The 23,337-nt window shown below is 26.6% G+C and overlaps 6 protein-coding genes across 6 annotated transcripts; 3 read left to right on the forward strand and 3 right to left on the reverse strand.

The window, feature by feature from the left end:
- Positions 1–428: 428 nt before the first annotated feature.
- Positions 429–974, reverse strand: cgd8_4790 (proteolipid subunit of the vacuolar ATpase; the record flags this gene model as incomplete). Its single annotated transcript, XM_627363.1, has 1 exon — positions 429–974. One exon carries the CDS (start codon positions 972–974, stop codon positions 429–431), a length of 546 nt encoding a protein of 181 aa, XP_627363.1.
- A 2,507-nt stretch (positions 975–3,481) lies between these two features.
- Positions 3,482–5,824, forward strand: cgd8_4800 (SSM4 like ring finger with a forkhead associated (FHA) domain (apicomplexan-specific architecture); the record flags this gene model as incomplete). Its single annotated transcript, XM_627364.1, has 1 exon — positions 3,482–5,824. One exon carries the CDS (start codon positions 3,482–3,484, stop codon positions 5,822–5,824), a length of 2,343 nt encoding a protein of 780 aa, XP_627364.1.
- Positions 5,825–7,325: 1,501 nt separating this feature from the next.
- cgd8_4810 (RNA pol II carboxy terminal domain phosphatase of the HAD superfamily with a BRCT domain at the C-terminus) lies at positions 7,326–9,614 on the forward strand (the record flags this gene model as incomplete). Its single annotated transcript, XM_627365.1, has 1 exon — positions 7,326–9,614. The coding sequence occupies one exon, from the start codon at positions 7,326–7,328 to the stop codon at positions 9,612–9,614; it is 2,289 nt and encodes a 762-aa protein (XP_627365.1).
- Positions 9,615–10,762: 1,148 nt separating this feature from the next.
- cgd8_4820 (hypothetical protein) lies at positions 10,763–11,287 on the reverse strand (the record flags this gene model as incomplete). Its single annotated transcript, XM_627366.1, has 1 exon — positions 10,763–11,287. One exon carries the CDS (start codon positions 11,285–11,287, stop codon positions 10,763–10,765), a length of 525 nt encoding a protein of 174 aa, XP_627366.1.
- A 1,019-nt stretch (positions 11,288–12,306) lies between these two features.
- On the forward strand, positions 12,307–13,734 carry cgd8_4830 (extracellular protein with a signal peptide, kazal domain and mucin like low complexity repeats; the record flags this gene model as incomplete). The annotated part of the gene is made up of 1 exon (XM_627367.1): positions 12,307–13,734. The coding sequence occupies one exon, from the start codon at positions 12,307–12,309 to the stop codon at positions 13,732–13,734; it is 1,428 nt and encodes a 475-aa protein (XP_627367.1).
- Positions 13,735–15,725: 1,991 nt separating this feature from the next.
- On the reverse strand, positions 15,726–22,955 carry cgd8_4840 (large protein with 2 MYB domains plus low complexity; GA repeat and Q repeat at the C-terminus; the record flags this gene model as incomplete). Its single annotated transcript, XM_627368.1, has 1 exon — positions 15,726–22,955. One exon carries the CDS (start codon positions 22,953–22,955, stop codon positions 15,726–15,728), a length of 7,230 nt encoding a protein of 2,409 aa, XP_627368.1.
- Positions 22,956–23,337: the final 382 nt, after the last annotated feature.

Below are 23,337 nucleotides of genomic sequence, written 5' to 3' on the forward strand. Positions count from 1 at the left end.
TATTACTTCAAGTAATATTATCATTTCTAAAATCAAAATCATTATAAATACTATAATTATTCTTTTTAGCAAATATTATTTTTGTTTTCTTTAAAAATTACATAATAATTTTTTCTAAGATTTTTATTTAATAAAGAAATTCTTTATTTCTTTACTTAATATTAATACTCAATAATTTTAGCACTATTAATACATATTTTTCTTCAAAAAAAGTTTTTTTATTTTAGAATTTTCCTTTTTGCTTTTATTTATTAAGAAAAAGTTAATAATTTACTTCAAATTTAAAGAACAATAATGAAATGAAGGAATATTAAAAGAAAAAAAAAAAAGTCAATTGAATCAATATAAAAAGTTACAACTAATAATAAAAATGTTAACAATCATTAGTGATTGCTAAATATTAAATAAAAATCATCAAAATAAAACATTTATTTTGAAGGGAAGTCAGCAAGCGAAAGTTGATAAAAACCAACAATCATTCCAAATAAACCCAAAGCACCGGCAAAAATTTCAACAACCAACATCTTAGAAAATAATTCTCCTCTTTGAGCATCAGCAAGAGCTGTTGAACTACCAGTAATTCCAACACTAATACCAGAAAATAAATTTGATAAACCAATTGTTAGTCCAGAACAGAGCAAAATCCATGAAGATTTGACTATCTGTACCTCCCAAGCATCCTTTGGTTGACCAGAAATTATATCAATATCCGGAAGTGATCTTATTTTAGACATTAATAAAAATGTTGCAATTACACCATAAATTGCAGTAGCTTCACAAAAAATTACTGAAATCAAATTCTTTGAACGAATTCTTGGAGATCTAAGAGCTGCTCCAACTAAAGAATTACCAGTTGTGAAAATACCCCAGCCTGCTCCAAATGTTGAAAGAACTATGCATAATACTACTCCAAGATATGCAAAATGTAATGGAGGAATTGATAAGAAAATCTCTGAATATGTTTGATATGCCATCTTATCTCTTAAAATTTACCACTATAATATAATACAATATAATATATATTTTTATATTTATTTATAAAAAAAAATAAGATAATGTTTTGATTAGTTTCACAATCTTGTCTATTAATTACTATTATTTTCAATATAAATTTTTAATCTTGAAGTATAATCAAGATATTCGTGGTCCTTGAAAATTAATATGGAAAGCTAATCAATTCTGCTTATTAATTTACTTAATCTCCTCTTAATTTAATTGAGAAACTTTAAGTTAAATTATTTTCTTTTTTTTTTTCCTTTTTGCTCCCAATCTTATTTTAATTAATTCAGTAATGGCTTCACTAATATTTATTTAGTTTATCCATTACATTAATTTATTCCTATATTATAATCAATGCAAACACAAAGTTCCCGCCTGATTTTCCCGCCATTGTCTAATAATTGTCATTTATTTAATAGTTGATTGTGAAGTGTTAAAAAAAGTTGTTTTAATTAAAATAAATTCATAATTTTCACACAGTACAAACACTACTCTTAAAGTTCGATTTTTAGTTTCTCACTATTAGTTATTTATATAATTGTACCTAAACTCTTAAACTATTAGAGTTTGAATATCTAGATAAGCTGTCTCTTTAAGAAATTATCAAGTTTAAGGAAAATGAGATCTAAAGTATATGTTAATATCAATTATATCTTTAATTATATAATTTGAGGCTGCTACTACTACTACAAATACTACCAATACTACCACTTATACTGCCATAAATACTAGAACTAATACTACTAATACCACTGCAAAGCCAACAAGCATTATTACCACCATTACTACTTTAATACCTCTAATAATACAATAATATTGCGATTTTAACATTGCTCGTACTTTTTTCTCTTTCCTCTCTTTGAACTCAATATCAATTCTCAGTTTTTATTTTTGTATCAGATTCGTTTGAGATTATTCAAGAACTATATATATACGATATTTTGAAAGTGGAAGAAAAAAGAAAAGTGGATCATGCATATTACATTCAAATATATAACTAGGAACTAGTAGGAAGTGAATGAAGAAAATAGATTTAGTTAAATGAAGAGAGAAAAAAAGAACAAAATAGGAAATATGCCTGTTAGATATTATATTCACTAAATCTTTCATATATTTCAATAATTAACAACATAATATCTTACATTTAATAATATTAAAAATATAGATAAGCATGTATATATATATATATTCATCTACTTATTTACAATTTATTATCTATTTAAATATTAGTAATTATTATCATTCGAAATTATGTCATTTAATAATTACATATTAATGCATGCATTAATATTGTTGCCACCAACTTAACTATTATAGTTTCATCAGATAACATTACATAATTCAATATTGAAAATCTATTTAAAAAATAAATAATTAAAACCAAATTTAAATAAATTTTTAATAACTTATTCAATATTAAATTCTCTCATTATCACTAATCATTTTATTATTTTACCCCAAATCAATTAATATTTAATTATTCAACCCCACCTTATATGGCGCTTACCAGAACCCCTCCTATAATATAAATTTTTAACTGCTCGTGACTTTGGGAAGGCGCCAAAATCTGAACACACAAATTAGAAAATATTTTTATTTAATATAATGAAAGGCATTTAAGAATTCCCCCTCTCGGAGAATAATAGCAAAAGCTAGAAATATCAAAATCTGTGATAGAAGAGCTTTGTAATTAGTGAATAGGATAAGAGCTTATGAGATAAGCAAAGGAGTTAGGAACACGACTTTTGTATGTACAAAGCCTGGAGAATTTGAATAAAAAAGCCGGGCAAGGAATTATCTGAATGTTAAATTAAAGTTCTTAAAAATATATATATTTTGCTAATAAAGGAAAGGGAAGGAAAAAAGGAAGCTAGGTAGAGTAATTTGTATTAAAAAAAAAATTAAGAGAAAATAACTATCAAGAAGATAATATTGATACAAAATCTCTAGTTGGTTTCCATAAAACTTCCAATTCAAAGTTTAAGTAAACTCTGATAGGTAAATAGAAGTAAATATATTTATGTATTTTGATTGTAAAAGTCAAAGTTTGAGTGATTGGTATAATTGAGAGTGAGAGAGAGAGAGAGAGAGAGAGTGAGTGAGTGAGAAAGAGAGATAAATAGAAAGAGTGTGAGAGTGAAGGAAGGGTTAAAAAAACATCTTGGAAGGTTTGTTTTCGAAATCTTCTTGGATACGGGAATTAAAATACATATAGTCAAGGTTTTGTTGTACCACTAAATAAATCACAGAGCTAAAGATTGGAAGTTATATTTATTCTTGATAAGATTTTGAAATAATAGGGGTTTCTGGTCTTTAAGGCACTAGTAACAACTGAAAGGTTTGGATAACTTACAGTTTGATAATATTATTTGCCTTAAAGAGAGATTTTACTTCTTTTATCTAATATAATAATCCAATTCTTCTGTCGTTTATTCTATAAATTGTGAATAATAAAAGGTTTGGCTGAATTAGTATCATCGAGATGAGCCTTGAAAGGGTTAATTCAAGTATAGAAATGCGAGAAGATAGCCCTACAAGAGATAATACCATCACTCAAGTAGATGTTAGACAGAATTCTGATCTCCTACAAGACTATCCTTCAATGAGAGTTCCGAGTCTTATAGTATTTGGACAAGGCCAAAGCCAAAATCATACTCAAGGCCATACACATGGATATATTCAAACTAATCAAACTAACCAAGTTACTCAAATAGGGGAGGGAACTGATCCATCTCTAATAAGAATAGCAAGAGGAGGAACAACAACAACTTCTTCTTCTTCAGGAAATAGTATTGAGAATTTACCAAATCCACTTTTAGAAGAAGGAGGACAAAGTTTAATTATAGAAACAACAACATGGTCTAGAGATTCGCATGAACTTTTTGATTATGAAGCACAACATATTAATAATAAAAAGTTTCTTGTGAGTAAAAATAGCAAAATCTTTCGACAAAATACAGAATGTATGATTGTTGGTGATGAGGAAGAGCTTCCAACACAAGGAGACTATTTATTATCTATAAAAACCACTTCAGATGGGAAATTTGTAGCTTTTCCTGCAGATAGAAGTTTGGGAGCGTGTAGTGAAAGGCAGCTAATTCCTAAGAAGGTTTGGTTAATTGTTCGAGATCTGCCTAGTAAATCATATGCTTTACAACAAAACGATATGGTTAAGCTAGGAAGATTTAAATTACGTGTTAAACAATTGGTTAAAAATGAAGATCAAATTCCAGAGCTTAGGCTTGATGAAATGGAAACAAATATTATTGAGCCAACTTTAGAGGAATCTATAACAATGCAATGCAGAATTTGTCTCACTGAAGGAGAGCAAGAAGATGATCCTTTGCTTTGTCCATGTCAGTGCAGAGGATCTATTAAGTTTGTTCATTTAGAATGTTTAAGACATTGGATTAATGGAAGGCTCAATCTGGCCAACGAAAATGGGTCCGGAGATACCTTCTTCTTTAGGCAGTTACAATGTGAGCTTTGTAAGAGTCCTCTTCCTTCTTCAGCTTCTATTAAAGGCTCTAGAGTCAATATTGTTAAAGTACCTCAAGCTAAACCTCCATTTATTGTTTTGGAGAATATTTATGGGAATGTTCATAGAGGAGTGCATGTAGTAAGTATGGCTGAAAAGAAGGATTTGAAACTTGGTAGAGGTCATGAATCAGATGTAAGAATTTCTGATGTAAGTATATCTAGATATCATGCAACTATTAGATATAGAAATGATAACTTCATGCTTGAAGATCATGATTCCAAATTTGGTACTCTTGTTTCAGTCAGGAGACCACAAGCCATAGATAATTGTCATAATTTAGCTCTCCAAGTAGGAAGGACTGTAGTTAATTTGAGACTTTCAGAAGAGCCATGTTCTCCTAGTATTGGTATAAAAGAGTTACCTGTGAGCAATTCTCCAGATTTCCTTTTAGATCCTGAGCAAAATAATAACCAAAATGGAGGAGCTAGTGGAAATAATGGAAGTGGTAATGGTGGTGTATCTGGAGTAAACCGAAGATCTAGTGGCTTAAATGCAAACTCGGATGTAAATGGTATGAATCATCAGAATTCTCAAGGTGATTTCCATTGCTTACATAATAAAATGAGCCAAAATTTAAGATTAGCAGCTCCTGCTACACTTTCCAAAGTAATTGAACATTCTCAGAATATTCCTTCTTTTTTGGATATTCAAGAATCTGACACAAAAAGTGGCCAAGAAAACGATAATACAAATATTAGAAAAGGAGCTATTCAGAATGTTTCTGAAGATAAATCAACGTTTTTGTCATCTTTGGTTTCCTCTTTATCACCACTATCATCAACATCGTCATCTTGTTCATCATCATCATCTTCTTCATCATCTTGTTCATCTCTACTATCTACCTATACTCAACTTTCTACCTCTACTATTCCTACTCATTCTCTTGAAGAGATAGCAAATAAAGGAGTAGAAGTTAAAAACAATGGTATTCAATCAATTAATGGGTTAAAACTGGAGAATATTAATATTCAAAATAAGATAGAATTTTTTGGAGATGAAAAAAAGAAGCAATCTGAACAAGATTACTTAGAAATTAAAGAATCAAAAAATAACATCTATAGAAGTGGAAAATTACTAGTTTCTGAAACCTTTGGTGATGGTGGTTTTGTGGCCCCTCCTTCTAAAGATTCAGATCATTTCTTGGACTGCTCCAAAAATATGAACTCTCTCATTTACAATAACATTAACCACTGTAAAAGCAACCACAGAATTAGTAACAAGACTTCATTACGGTTACCTTGTTCATCTTTAACATTTTGGATTGAAAAAAATCAATCAACTTGACCTATTTATACAAATCAGAACTACACTATCCAAATATAATAAGGTATCGGATGCCATTAATATATTTTTCTTTTAATACATAAAGACTATTTGGGTGTAAAAAAAGATTTCCAGCCATGTTCCAAGATGTGTTGATAAAGTAGGTATTAGCAGTCNCGAGTGATGTATTTTCGAGTAATGCCCACGAGTTGTCAACAGGAATTGACTCTTTACTGAAGTATGCTGTTAATCAATATTCAAAGACTCAGGCATCCCCCTTATATACTTATATAAAAATATCAGATCCAAGCCAATAAAAATAAAAAAAAAAAGAAAACAGTTTTATCTTCACTATATTATCACTAATATTAGATTATTATTGTTATTATTGTTATTGTTATTATTATTAATATATACTTATAAATATATATAAAATTTTCTAATATTTCTAATCTTTGACACAATTACAGTATTAATTTCAACGCTTGTTGAAGAACCTTTGGTCAAGCCACTTGCCTATGTTTCCACTACAATCCAGCTTTATTGCTAATTGAATTATACCGACGGATACATTTTTGGTTTGAGATCTTACCTCTAGTTTAATAACTAATACTAATTTTTCTATTAATTTAATTTTCTTTAATTTTTGTAATATATTCAAATACTTATTTAAATGGGCGCCTGCATGTTTGCATGCATATATAAGTTCAATTTGAGCGCCACATGCATTTTGGAAAATTATGTTTGTGAAAACTATAAATAGAAGATGATTTTGTTTCTATTAAGTCTTTTTTTGTAATTTTTAGAAATATTTGTACATCTTCAAAATGCTTATTCTTTGACAATTTTTTTGTTCATAATGGAATTAACGAATATAGAAAAGTTAAATTTTTTATTTTTTTTTACTGATTTAATATTTAAAAATTGACATTTAGAAATCTATTTCTAACTAATTTAGTAATTTTCCAAAAATATAAATACTACTCTTTATTAAAATATATCAAAATAATTATCATTTTTTATATTTAAACCCAAGTTTAATCAAATTTATTAATTTTTCTTTTTTTTCTAGTTTTATACTTTATATTTAAATACGTGGTTTTACCGCCGCCCCACGTAAGGTACCGGTATTATTAATTAAATATAATAAAAAATATACTTTAATAATATAAGTATGAAAGAAATTTATATATTTAAATTTATAATAATGTTAAACATAAATATTTTGTGAGAGAAATAAAGAAATAGAGAAGAATAAGAAGGGGTGAGGAAAAAAAGTAAATAAAAAAAAGAATTACAAGATCTTAAGAAAGTAATATGTAATAAATAAGATAATTGTAAAAATATAGGTTAAAATTTTGCTAGTAGAATTAAGTAATTTGATTAAATTTTATTCAAGTATTTATAAATTAATATACAAGACAAGATTTAGATCATTCTTTTAAATAATAAAGATTAAATTAAACTAATTATTATTATTCCTAATATTAATATAGGTATATAATCAATATAATAACTTGATATGAGTGAGGATGAGAAAATACAAATTAAATGTTTAACTGAAATATTTAAGAATCCAGTTAAAATAGAATGGAAAAAGTATTTAAATGATAAAATAAAACCTGGAGAAGTTATTTTAGATATTTCAGATTTGAATAATGGTCAATTAGTTACAAGAATTAAATCAATATGTCATGGAAAAATATCAAGTTGTTTAACTCCAAAAATATGTGAAATCATTTCAGTAATAAAACAAAATAATAATGAACATATTTCAGAATTTGAAATTAAAGATTTAACGAATGAAAGTTTTGAGAAATCAATTTTATATATTAAACAAGAAAATCCAAATAGTCATAATAATAGATATTATTTTGGTTATTATTTATGTGATCATACTACATTTTTAAGTAATATATGTGTAGAATGCGGATTTATACTCGAAGGAAAAAGTGAATTTTCTAATAATAATAAATCAATTAAAAGAGTTAAAGCTGGAAATAACAATAATGAGATAGCAGAAATTGAATCTACTAATATAAGTAGACGTGATCATAAAACAGGTAACTATCATGAAAATGATAGAAATGAAAGAATGTTAATAAATGCAGGTTTTCTTTCAAATAATAATGATATTAAATTTAATAAGAATTATGTAGATGAACAAGAAAAATCTTTTATATTTGAACTATTATATATAAAGAGAAAGTTAAGCTTAGTTTTAGATTTGGATAATACATTAATACATGCATCTTCAACTTTACCAGAAATTAAAAAAAATGATGAATTTATTGAAATTAAAGAAATTATGGAAAATGAAATTACTGAAGAAATTTATAATAAGTATTATGGTAGTGTTGTAATGCTTGGAAATAAACCACAAAGTAATGAATTACTTCCAAAAGGAATTGATCATTTTCCTCATTATAATAATGATACAGATTCAAATATTGAAATTTATTTTAAATTATTAGAAAGTTTGATATTTTGTATTCCATTTGGCAATTCTTTAAATTCTGGAATAGAAAGACAATCTAGAAATAGCTCAAATTGGAGTTTTGGATATTATAAATTAAGACCTGGTGTAATTAATATGTTGAGAACTCTTTCTAAAGATAAATATGAAATCTATATGTATACTATGGGAACAGAATATCATGCATATACTTCACTTCGAATTTTGGATCCAGAATTACGTTTTTTCCATTCAAAGAGAATATTTTATAGAAATAATGGATTTAAAGAGACTTCAATTAAAAGTTTAAATACTTTATTTCCATATGATCATCGTACTTTAGTCATTTTGGATGATATTGAACAAGCTTGGACTGATATTAATTCATTATTAAAAGTTTATCCATATAATTTTTTTCCAAGTAATTCAATTCCAAATGATTCATCTAGTTTTTCTAGATATATTTCACAAATTAGAACAAACAATAAATGGAGTCAATTAATAAAAAAGAAAAGAACTAGAAATGATCAAATATCTGAGAATGATTGTAAAGAAAAGGATGAAATAGATCAAAATAAAATTGATAAAGAAATAACAAAGGAACAATCTTGTATTGATATTATCAAAGAAATCATTAGATCAGAAAAAGATTATCAGTTATTGATATTCCAAAAGTTATTAATAGCTTTACACGATGCATATTTTAAAGAATTTGATTTAACTTTAAGTAAAAAAGGAGAATTTCATGATGAAGATTCATTGGTTTATATAATTTATAGAGATGCACCAAATATTTCCAATATTATTAAGATTATGAGAAGAGGAGTACTTAAAGATTGTAATTTACAATTTACTGGTTTCAATAATAAATTCTTTTATAACTTTGTAGATTCAGATTTATATAAATGGTGTAGATATTTTGGTTCAAGTATATTGGATAATAATACAAAGAATTACTCAGAGAAATTAATTGCTACTCACTGTATATGTGAACAATTATTTACAGAAAAGTATCATCATGCAAAAGAAAAAGGAATTCCATGTATTAATATTTTATGGCTTGAAACTATTATTTATACATGGATTAGCCCTTTAAAGATTAATATAAATAATCCATTATTTTGTGATCCTGTTAATTCAGATTATTATTCCCCTTTTGAAAGTTTAAATTTGAAAGATAAAGAATCTCCAGACTACTTTGACTTTGATAATTACAGTTATTCCTATCTTTATTCTACAAATACAAGCGAATCACTTAAGGAACAACTTTGGGAAGAAGCTTTTAACGATATCTCATTTTCTATGGGAGAAGAAGATGATGATGGCGAAGAAGAAGAAGATGATGATGATGATTAAGATGAAGATGGAGATGATGATGATAAATACAATGATTACGATAATGATGATAATGACGAAAATCTATATATTTCAGATTCTAATTACTCAAAGAATTCTTAATTTGAAAAAATTTCAGAATTAGAATTCACTTTGACATCAGAATATTAGATAATTACTGATGACTCTCATTTATTGTCATTTCTTAGAATGGCGGGCTCAATTTTTGTTTCTTTTCCTCAATTTAATACACTGAAAATATGAAATAGCATCTAGTTCTTCATATAAAATTTCAATTAAAGTCTATAATACAATATTGTTATTTATGAATGATTTACTAGACTAGATAAAAATTCTTGATTTATGATTTAATACTAAGGGATAATTAAGAAATATTATGTGTAAATAAGAATGACTTTACATTTAGAAATAAAATAGCAATTTTATTTTTGCTTTCGCATGCGGAAAATGGCGCCATTAAATAAATATTTCTATAGTAATTAATAATAATAATAATAATAAAATTGGAATAAGAAAGACTGGAATAAATATAAATGGTTATAAATGTCAGGAAATAGTAAGCAGTTATCCAAGTCAGAATTGGTTAAGATATTGAAAAAGTCTACAAGCAGTACTAGGGAGAAGAATTTGGCAATAAAGCAATTAAAGAAGTTTCCACCAAATCAAAAAGATGAACTGGATAAGAATTTGGAAGGTTTAAAATTTAAAGTTAACAAGAATAAGTTATTTCATTTTTTGTAAGTTTTGAATGATGAGAATTTGGATTATGAAATTTTGTTGAATTATTTTAAAGAATTCAACAAAAATCATTCCAAAAAAAAATATTAAATATAAATTAATGTTAAAATTTAATATCTAAAAACAAAACAAAAAAAAAGATGTTTTAGATGCGATAAGCCTAAACAGTCTAATATTCAAGTATTGTGTAAGCTTAAAGGTAAGTAATTTAATTTATTAAAAGAAAAAAATTAATTAAATTATTAAACATGAAAATAATTAAAATTCAATGAATAACATTAATATTAATAATAATGATAAAATGATATTATACATTATAGATTCAGAATATACAATATGTCACTGTTGCTATCTTTCATTAGAAAGTAGTATTGAATTGAAAAGAATTAAAAGTTTGAATTTAAGATAATTTAATTATTATTGCAATCAAGATCTTCATCATCATCATCATCGTCATCAATATCTTGGCCTAAATCTATATCACTATCTTGATTCATTTTTTCAGTTTCTGAATCATTCATTCTATTAACATTATTTATATCTTGACTCCAATTTGGAGTAATTGACATTTCATATTCTGTTGGTAACCAAATTTTTGAAACGCCTTTATTTGGAAACGTAGGTAAAGGTAAAGAGTTAATTTCACTAGATACCATTTTATTTGCTATATTTGAATTTTGACTGGCTGTAATTGTTTCATAGTATTCTGAAATAGCAATTTTAGCATCACATTCTTGAATATTTGTTCTTGAATCTATTCTTGCATATTCATTAGATTTAATGATCAAATCTTGGCTAAATGCTAATTTTTTTTTCAGATGAACATAATAATTATGTAAATTATGATATTTTATAGTGATTGAAAAATAAAACTTACCGAATGCAGTATTTAATAATTGATCAATAATTCTTGGATCATAAGATTCTACTTTCATATCTTTTAGTAGTCTTCCAATAGAAGCTACAGATTCTGGAATTACTTGAATATATTTTTTCTATTGTAATTATTGATTAATATTTAAAATAATAAATAGAAATAATTAAATATTTATTACAAAACAAGAATATATTAAAACAATATATTAATAGATATAAAGAAGAAATAATTATATATTGATTCAAACTTTGCATATATTAATATGAAAATACTTAACTTACTTCTTCCATATATTTGAAAAAAAAATAATTGTTTTCTTTTTTTCCTTACTTTTCTTTTGTCAATTTGTGAAATTCTCGTGTTTTTTCATTTATTATAATTAATAAAAAATAATATTTATTTTGGGTATATTACCGCCAAAACTTTTATATTCATAAAAATTTATTATTAATAACTAAATATATGATAATTTTTTTAAATTAGCAATAGAATATAATAAATGTGAAATATTTAAAAATAAAACATAAAATTTTTACTTATAATTATAACATAAAACTAATAATACTTTAAAAAAACAAATAAATAGATAAAATACATTCTCACATATATTGAATTGATTTTATTATCGTTATCAGTAAATAAATATTGATTTGGCAAAAAAATTTTCTATGTGGACAAATAAATGCATGCAGTGCATGTGGCGCATAAAGGTGCAGATAATGCATGCATTTATTTTGTTTTTTTTTTTTAATATTGAAATTCTGAGTTGAGGGGTGATGTGTGAAGGAATATTTTATATTATATATTGTGGGAGATGACAAATTTATAATATAATATGTGCTCGTATTCGTGTATAAAATAAAGTATAAAAAAGAAGACATACCGTTTATAATTAATAGTTTGTCTCAATAAGAAATACTTATATAATAAATAAAGTGTATTAAAATGCATCATAAGATTATTAATTATTAATTTAAGATAAAATTAAATTAAAAGGGAAACAAATTTGAGATATATAACTCAAATAGTAATAATTACATCAAACGCATCAATAAATATAAATATAATAGTGGAGAAATGTTTATTAAAAGGAATATATTGAGTTTAGCAACATTATTAGTTGGAGCTTCAGCAAGTGGTATATTTAGACAATTTGGTGATAAAATAACCCAACAAGCAAATCCATGTCATATTACATGTCCAAGAGAATATGCTCCAGTATGTGCAACAGATGCAGAAACTTATGAGAATTTATGTTTATTTGGAGTAGCAAAATGTATGAATAGAGATCTTCAATTGGTAGCAAATGTAACATGTCCAGATTTATTAATACATTTAACACATTTAGCACAGAAAGGTATGGTAGAAAGTATGAATGCAATAGATTCAACATATCAAACATTTGGTAATATAACAAAGGGAACAGCAGAAATGATATCATCTACTTTAGATTCTGTACCATTAATAAAATTACCAAACTTTAATCTTCCAATATTTGGAATACCACCAATTCCACCACAAGTTTTGAAAACGACTTCAACTTCAACTTCAACTTCAACTACTACTACTACTACTACATCAACATCAACTTCAACAACTGAAAATACAAGTACAAATTTTGAATCAGATTCTTCATCTGAATCAACATCAGAATACACATCCACATCCACATCCACGTCATCGACTATTACATCAGATATTGAGCCTACATCTACATCTACATCCACATCTGCATCTACATCTACATCTACATCTACATCTGCTTCTACATCTGCTTTGCCAACATCTACAACTACCATTGCTACTTCAACAAAATCTTCAAGAAAATTAATAGAGATTCCAAGTTTAGAACAAGGAGCAAGTGGAGTAATAGCACAGGTAACTAAGACTATACAATCAGCACTAAGTGGATCTGGAGTTAGTGGTTCATCACCAACAACATCATCATCAGCAGCATTGGGATTAAATAATTTGGATGATGCAAGAACAACAATTGAGGGTATGGTAAAGACTATTCCATATACGCCAGGAAAGAATTCTAGTAATATATTATTAGTAGATGGAGTTTCACAAATAGTAAAATTACCAAATGGAAAAGAAAGTAAGAATTTACTTTCAAATATTACATCAACAGAATCATTTAATTTACCCAATATTACAAATTTAACAAATGGTTCATTAAGTAATATTACAGAAAAAATTACAAGTAGAAATATTACATTAAATGGTGAAAATTTAATATCTAATCCAAATTTTCAATCTTTGAGAAATTTAACTTCATCAACATTGGATAATAATAATATTAGTAATACGACTGCTATTAATGGCACAAATAGTGGTTTAAATATTAATGGTACTTCTTTATTAACAGATTCTAAATTTAATAAATTGGTTAATGGTAGATTTAATACAACTGATATTTTTAAAGGAATTGGAAATACAATAAATAATATTACAAAGAATATTAAGGAGCAAGTAGAAAATGAAATTGAAAATATTAATTAAATCTTTAATATTAAGATTTAGTTAATATTTTTTTTCCTCTCTTTTTCTTCTTCTTCATGAATCATAATTATCATCCAAACCAAATATTCAGAGTAGAAATAGCCCATAGATTATGAGAAAAGAAAGAGTAATTCCTTATTTTCTTCTTTTTCTTCAACTTAATGTTATTATTGGAATTTTTATTAAAAAAAAAAAATTAATAATAATATCAAAGGAGAATCACTTTCTTTCTTTCTCTAATCATTTTGTGACTTTAAAAGAAAAAAGGATTTCAACAACCAGTTCTACCACTTTATTTATAACAAACAACCATTTCCACCACATAATCTTCAATAAAAATTTGCAAAAACCAAAACAACCTTGAGTAACATAATTACGACAACTTCTACTAATGATCTTATTAATAACTATTACTACTACTGTTACTACTGATACTACTACTACCACTACTACTACCACTACCATCACTAACAATACAACTTCTAAAATAAACACTAATATTGTTATTGCTAATATTTATAACTAATCACTATTACTGCTATTAATACTAGTATTAATATTATTATTAGTATTATTATTACCACTACTACAATGGCATTACAATATTGCTACATTTAAGTTTATATGAATGTTGTAATAATCAATTGGTTCTAAATCAAAATGGTGAAAAACTAATGTATAAACAGACAGACAAATAAAGCAGACAGATGAATAAACAGAGAAATGAATAAGCAAAAAGATGAATAAATCTACAAAAATAAGAAAGAAAGGAAAAAAAAAAAGAAAAGGAAGAAATAGACTAAAGAATACTGAGAAAAGTTCTTTATTGATAAGGAATGGGAGGGAAAGAGAAAAAAAAAGTTAAGTTTTCCAATATGTTGAAATAATCTTTTTCTCTTATTAACTAAGTAATAAGATTTAAATAAAAAAAAATATATTATAATGAACTCGTATAATTGTTTAATCTAAATAAATTAATTAAATCTTTTATTGATATATCCCAACTTAAAAGAAATATATAAACTTTCTTAAATATACATCAAATAATATTTGGATATTAACAATAATTGACTAGAAGAAAAGCAATTGGTGATTATTTTCTTTTTTCTTTTCCACATCTTTATTTATTATTTATCTTTAATATTAATGAGTATAATGGGGAAAAAAAAGAGAAATTTACACAAAATATTAAACAAATACAGGAATAGATAAGTTATGATTTCTTAATATTTGAATTATAAAATAAGAATAAATCAATTAATTAAAAACAATAATATAACATTATTAACAAACGTTGTAARKRKTMTMTTAATGTTTTTCTATCATATTTATTTATTTTCCTTTTAGAAAATTTATTAATATAAAAAAATAATAATAATAATAATAATAATATTAAAAGTTATTAGAAAATAAGTCAAATTTARTTTTGTAAATTTAATTGTATTATTTGTAATATAATTATAACAAAAAAGTGTTTTTTTTTTTAAATAAATATATTAATAGCATGTACTATTAATTATTACTAATTTATAAAGATTACAATGAGTAATTGTCAAAAATAAAGCATAAAAATTAATAAAAATAATAAGCTTTTGTTTATATATATTATTTAAGTTAATTGATACTAAATGAAACTAAAATTTATTTAGAAAAAAAAAGAAGAAAATTCAATTTATAAATTATATTCAAATAGTAGATAATAATTAATATTATATTACTATTATTATTATTATTATTATTATTATTATTATTATTAATAAATATTGTATTAATTTTTTTGGCGGGAAAAGAATTTGCATGCAATAGCCATTTAAATTCCTTACACGTAATAAATAATTAAATAATTTTTTTAAAGTTAAAGGGAAAAGAGTGGAAAAAAAAAGATTGTTAATAAATATAGTTATTTAGAMAGAAAGTTATGAAAAGTTATTAATATAAATAGATAGAAAATGATTAATTCTTTTCTTCGTGTATTTATTAATTAAATTTATTCACTCCTTTTTAGGAATTTCTTGATTTAAATTCACATTCTTTAAACTATTATTATTGTTTGTTGGATCTTGAATTGGATTTCCAATTGTTGTCCCTCCTTTATTTATTCCATTAAAGCCAACTAATGGGTTTCCAATATGTTGTTGAAATTGTTGTTGCTGAAGTTGTTGCTGTTGTTGTTGTTGTATTATTAAACTCAACATATCTCCTCCAATGGAATTTCTATTTAATTGTTGTCGACTTTGAAAATTAAAAGGGATTGTATTTGCTAGAAACTGTTGTTGCAGTTGTWGCAATTGCAGTTGTTGTTGCTGCTGTTGCAGTTGTTGTAGTTGTTGAAGTTGTTGTTGTTGTTGTTGTTGTTGCTGTTGTTGTTGTTGTTGCTGCTGCTGCTGCTGCTGCTGTTGCTTTAACTGTAGCTGCAATTGAAGTTGAAGTTGTAGCTGTTGATTGTGTTGTTGCTGCAGTTGCTGTTGTTGTTGATGTTGTTGCTGTTGTTGCTGTTGCAATAACTGTTGTTGGAACAAATGTTGAAGTTGGAAAAAGTTAGGAAATGCTTGGGGTTGTGTTTGCAAAGAGGTTTGTGAAAAAAGTCCATTTCCAACCCCGAATTCATTTCCAACTCCAGCTTCAATTCCAGCTCCAGTTCCAATTCCAGCTCCAGTTACAACTCCAACTCCACCACTTCCAGCTCCAGCATCAATTCCAGTTCCAGCTCCTACACCAACTCCAGATCCAACTCCAGCTCCTACGCCAACTCCTACACCAACTCCAGATCCTGCTCCAGCTCCAGATCCAGCTCCAGCTCCAGCTCCAGCTCCAGCTCCAGCTCCAGCTCCAGCTCCAGCTCCAGCTCCAGCTCCAGCTCCAGCTCCTACTGAATTCAAAGTTGCAGAATCAAATATTCCTGGAACTATAACACCTTTATTTGAGCTATTTTCTGTTTTTGAATTAAATCCTCCTTCTCCGCCTTCTGAGGCTCCCATTGTTATTTTACTTGAAATTTCAACAACCTCACATGACTTCTCTCCGTCTACTATCGCTTCCTTAGCTAAAACCATACTCTTACTATTATCGTAATCCCCTACTTTAGTAGAATCTCCAACTAATACCTCATTCTTGTCCTCATTCTTCTCCTTCTCTGTCTCTTTCTGCTCTTCTTTTCCATATTGATCATTTACTGATATTCCTTCTACTAATCCAGAAACCATCTCTGCTTTCAAATCCGTAATCAGAGTTTCAGATTCAGGTTTGAGCTTAGTTTCAGGTCCAGGTTCAGACTCAAGATTGGGTTCAGTTTCAGGATTAAGATCCCGCTCTTTTAACTCTGTAGAATCTTTAGTTGTTGAATTATTTACAGAAGTTGGATTAGGACTTGTAGTGATACCTGCAGTATAATTACTACCGCCAACAATTCCACCACTTCCCAATAATGTGTTCATTATCATCTGATTTAAAGGATTTGCCAATCCTCCAACAAATCCAATCTGTTGAGAATTTCTCATTTGTTCTTGTAATGTTTGCTGAAAAACCAACTGTTGTTGTAAGTATTGATTCATTAATATACTATTCCAAGTCTGATTGTGATTGCTCTGGGAATTAATATTTGTTGAATCACTTGTACTATTATTAACACTGCTTGTTGTATTAACACCATTATTCACAGGATTTATAGATATGGGATTCTCTGTTGCTCCTACTGCTCCTGATACCGATCCTGATTCTCCTATTCCTGTTCCTCCCACTCCTCCTGCTACATTATGCTGTCCAAGATTAGACCCCAAGCCTCCAAATAATAATCCAGAAGGATACCCCACTCCTGTTGCTCCTGTTGCTCCTGTTGCTCCTGTTGCTGCTCCTACTCCTACCCCTGCTCCTCCTACTCCTGTTACTCCCATTCCTATCCCTCCTCCTCCTCCTAATCCCAACCCTCCTATACCAGGAATTCCCCCCTTAGCCATTCCAGGTATACCAGATATGCCTCCTATACGAGGTATTCCTCCTAAATTTTGTAGTCCTCCCATACTTTGTAGTCCACCCAAACCCTGAAATCCTCCTATACCTTGTAGTCCTCCAAGCCCTGACAAATCTTGAATGCCATTACCGCTCCCACTACAACTATTACTACTGCTACTGTTATTAATATCATTACCACCACTTCCTCCTACATCACCAACAGCATTTTCCACTCCCATTCCAGAATAAATACCTGTATTTGATACTTGGCAAGGCTTTAATGGATTCACTTGAGATGTAACATTTCCACATGAATTAATAATTGATGGAAAACCACCTGATAAAATTGGTATAGAATTATCATTAACTTTAGGTAATTGTAATCCAAAATTTACGTTACCCATATTCATATTTAATAATGAATTTGGCTGTAATTGACTTAGTCCAGGAATTGAATTATCTGAAATAAAGTAGTTTGCTAGAATTCCATTATTATTTAATAATAGTAAGTTATTAATATTATTGGATGATGATGATGTTTCTATTTTACCATTTAATACTTTATTATTACTATTTCCTTTCATATACTCATCCATCAATTTTGGTATCTTTCTATTCATACTCTCTTCATTATATTCATTTAAACCAATATTATTACCATTTCCACTACTCATTAGTATATCATTACTGTTCGTATCACTAACTTCCTTGCTATTTAACAATCCTACTACTCCTGTTACACCTGATCCTGGCCCTGATCCTGGCCCTGATCCTGATCCTGACCCTGATCCTGACCCTCTCTTACGTCTTCCTTGCCTTGGCTTCTCATTCATTGATGATTTTTGTAATACCGAATTACTATTTATATTATTAACTATTTCCAAATTTCTTAATTTACCTTTACCTGTCTCTGTTGATGGAACATTTGAGACATAATTTGAAATATCTGAAGATAATGAATAATCTTGCTTATTTGATGGAGATATTGTCAAAGAATGTAATAAAGAATTACTACCATTTATAACTCCTCCTAATTCTCCCATTATATTATCCATAAACTGATTCAAATATAAATATACCGATACCTTTAAATCATTTATTGATATATTTGGATCCAAATATGACATATTCAAAGATTCTTGATCTTTATATTCTTTATGATCAAATATTATTGGTATATTACTTGGTAATTGTATATTTGAATTTCCTTGCTTATTTTGAATATTTATATTATAAAAAGGAGAAATTAATGCATCCATATCTTTTGGTAATATATATCCATTACTTAAGTTATCCATTGTATATCTTTTATTTGTATTTAAATGAGAATCATCATGTTTTCTAAATAAAAACTTATATATTAAATCATCATATAATCCCCATTCTTCTTTCTTTTCTATTCCTATCATATTATTATTCATTTCTCTTCTTTCAATTATTGGAAGCCTAAATAATGTTGATGGTCTATTTAACATTCTTCTTAAAGATGATCTTGAAAGAAGTCTCTCTGTATACATATTCATATTACCAAGACTACTAAAACATGATCTCTTATAAAAATCTCTCATAAAATGATTATATGTTGATTCAATTGTTAAAGTATTCAATATTTCATCAATTAAAAGCTCCCTATATGAATGTTTCTTATATTTAATAATCTCCATACATCTTATAGTACTAATAAGACTATTCCAAAATATACTCTTATCTTTTTTTATTTGTATATTATCATCATCTTGAGAATCTTTAATAATTCTTTGAATATTTTCTTCTGTATCATCTTTTGTATGAATTGAAGATGATATTATTTCATCATCATTCATTATATTATGATCTTTTTGATCATAATGATGATTCATATTAATTTGATTCTTATTATGATTTCCTTTAAAATAATATACTAATCTTAAAATCCTTTTAAATCCTAATGTATATTTATATTTGTAATAAAAATCTATACAATCTTTAATAGTCTTATATTCCATAAATGATGCTATCCTTCTGAAATCTTTTGGATACATTAAATACTTTTCTATAAACATTCTTATTTCTGAATAAGTCCATATAGTATTTCTATTCCTTTCTTGATCAGTTGGATTGATTACTTGATTATTCTTATTAATATAAATAAATTTCACAGGTTTAATAGGATCTTGATCATAAACATTAAATTCAATTTCTGCAGGAAATCTAAAAATACTATTCTCAAACCATAGTGGAGATGGACCTATAAAACTGGATGATGAACTAGTCATTTGCATCCATTCTCTTTGAGCTTGTTTTTGATGTACTATTCCTTTTTCTCTTTCTCTATTTTTTTGTATATTCAATCCAATATCTTTTTCTTTATCTTTTTCTTTATTAGAAATAGGTATTTCTTTATAATTTTTAGTTACCCCGATACCTAATGTTGTAGTACCAGAAGAACCAAATGATAAAGAATTACAACTATTAGAATGAGAAGGATTAGATTGTGATGTAGAAGTGATATTATTTCCTGTTAAAATATTTCCAATTGATGGTTGAGAATCATTTTTCATAACTGATGCAAATTCATTAGAATAATTTGTAGATCCAGGTACCCCTCCAGTTTTAACCAAATTAAGAAATGATAAAGATGCATTGCCTGTATTTGATGACATAGAATGATCTTCATTTCCAATAATATTATTGGAAGAATGATAATTATCATTAGAATTTCTTGTCCTTCTTGATCTTGTAGAATTTAATTCAAAGGTACCGACATCAATTCCTCCAGTTCCTCTTTTTCTTCTTGTATTACTAACAGTATTAAGTGTTTCATTTGTTGAATTAGAGATATTATTTATATCATGAGTATTCCGATTAATACTTTCAGAATGATTTTGTTCAATATTTCCAATATGATCACTTCCTTTTAATATACCTCCTTTTGTTTGAATATTATATAACTTTTGATTATTATTAGTATTAGTAGAATCAATATTATCACCAAATACAAGAGCTCTATTAGAATTAGTAAAAAGTATTGGTGTTTGAATATTTTGTAAAGACATCATATAAGTTTTTGATATATCATTATTTCTACATTCAGGTAGAAGATCTAGAAATTTATGATATACTTTAAACCTAAAATCATGTTTAAAATAACCAATAGGTAAAGGTACCAATTGATCAGGATGATCAATTGCTCTTAAAGGTAAACAACCCCAAGTAAAATTCAGATCTCTTTCACTATTTAACATTTCATTATATGCAACATATCTTTTATAACGATGATATATAAAATGTAAAGATCTTTTAATATTTGATATTTCATTTCTAATCATGATCTTTTTTCTTTTAATATGTTTTCTTACTCTTTGAATTTTTGAAGAATAACCAAGTAAATTAATAGGATGATAAAAATCACCATTAATTGGTCTTAAAATATCTTTAATAACTTTTAAAGCAAACTTATTATGATCTTGTATTGGATAACAAAGACTAGTATAGTATGGCATTAAAGATACATATTCTGGTATACCAAGTATAACTTCAATATAATCTTGTATTTCTCTATCAATAACTAAATCATCCTGATAGATTTTAATAATTTCAAGAGTATGATCATCTTTACTTTCTTCTAAAATAGATTCTAATAACTTAATTTCATCCATTAAATAGTTAAATGTTGATATAAGAAATGGAATATGATCACCAGTATTTTTTTGATGATTATCGATAGTAATGATCTCATTAATTTTATCCTTTAAAACTTTTAAAGAATTTAATTTCTCAATATTTTCTTCTTTGAGTTTTTGTAAAGATTCTGTAATTCCAAAATCATTATTAATATGAGAAGAAGAATTAGAATCTTGAGAATTTTTATTTTCATTAATAAATCGTATTCGGTACCTTTTTAGATCTTTATTATTTGTATCAATTTCACTATTAATAAATTGATCCAACTCTTTAATTCTACCAGGCAAAACACAAATCTTAACTTTTTGTCTTGCAGTTCTAAAAGCCTGACTTGTATTTTCCATAACTGAAGCCAAGTAATTATAATTATGATCATTTTCTTCTAAATTATTATTAATTTCAGAGTTTCCCGCCTTTTCTGTAAAGAATGAGCAAGAATCTGAAATATTGTTAGAATTAGAAGAATCAATATAAAGATTTTCGAATGCCGTATTGGTATGTTCATCTTCAACTTTTTTTAGTGTGAGATTAGATAGATTGAAATCTGGAGTTAGAAATTCAATAGCTCCTAGTAGTCCTTGTTTGTAATTAATAGACTTTTTGTGATTATAATCAGTAAGTCCAGCACAAGATGATGATTCATAAGAGGTACCTAAAGTAATTTGAGAAGTTTCTTGAGATCTTTTAACAAGATTAACTTGATAAATATGATATATTTTACATAAATCATTCAAGAATTGACCATTTTCTCCATAAGTTGAGCTATTAACTGAATTAATCTTTTTAATGTTTCTAATATTTCCCAAGCTTAAATTTAAGTATGGACCTCTTCTATGATCTTGTGCTATTGGTAGTTGTTGTAAATTGTAATTCTCCAGTTCTCTACCTCCTTTATCATATAAATCTTTCAAGTAATATTTACAAGCTAAAGTAAAAATATCCAAAGGAGTTCTTGATCTTAATATCTTTTCTGTTTCATCTATCTCAGTCTTTTCCTTGGAGCTAGTGTTCTTCCTTCTAAAGTATCTTCTATGAGTTTTCTTCTTTTTTGTGTTTATAGCTTTCAAATCTTTTGTAGAAGAGGAGCATGAATTATTAATATTACTATTGTTATTAGTTGCATTTAAACCAGAACTTGAGCCTAAATTAGCTCCTGAATCAAAATCTAGAGCCTCACATATCTCTTCTCCTTCTCCATCATCTAAATCATCATCCATAATAGAAGTTGTTAAACAATTTTCATTAAAGTTAATACTATTTGCCTCGATATTTCTTCTTTCTTGTTCCTTTTTTAATTGTTCCAACTCTAAATTAATTCTCAGTATCTCATCCTGAAGGTATAATACTAAATTATGATCCTTTAAAATATTTACATTACCAAAAATCATCTTATCTTGAATCTTCTCTTCATCTATTATTGGCTCATATAGAAATTCATCCTTGAATAAATTATCTTTCAATCCTCCACCTTCACTAAAATCAGAAACTTGCTTCAAATATTTATCCACTAATTTCTCAAATTCATCAGCTTCCTTAACATTTTTAACTTTTCTACATCCATTAATTATGCTTCCCAGCAAAATCTCGTTATATTCAGTTTCTTTATCCATAATTCTACCAAATTTTTCTTCAAAACTTATTTATTTAATCAGTTTCAACTTGATTATTTGCCTTTATATATACATATATATATATATAAACATATAAACATATATATATATAAGCAAATATATATATTTATGATTTACTATATTCTCCATAAATATATTTATATTTATATAAATATATACACTATCTATTCAAATAAACTCTTTCTAACTTATTTAACCTTTGTTCGCTTTCCAAGCTTCTTTCTCTAATAACTCCAATCCATTAAGTCCTATCATAAAGTTCTTTTATTTTTATTACTTTACTATTAATTTGTTTTTCTTAAAATTTCTTTTTTTTCTCATCGATATAAAAATATTACCACTTTGGCGCCAAATCATTCGA

This window comes from Cryptosporidium parvum, chromosome 8 (assembly GCF_000165345.1).
Source record: "Cryptosporidium parvum Iowa II chromosome 8, whole genome shotgun sequence".
Classification (NCBI taxonomy): Eukaryota; Apicomplexa; class Conoidasida; order Eucoccidiorida; family Cryptosporidiidae; genus Cryptosporidium; species Cryptosporidium parvum.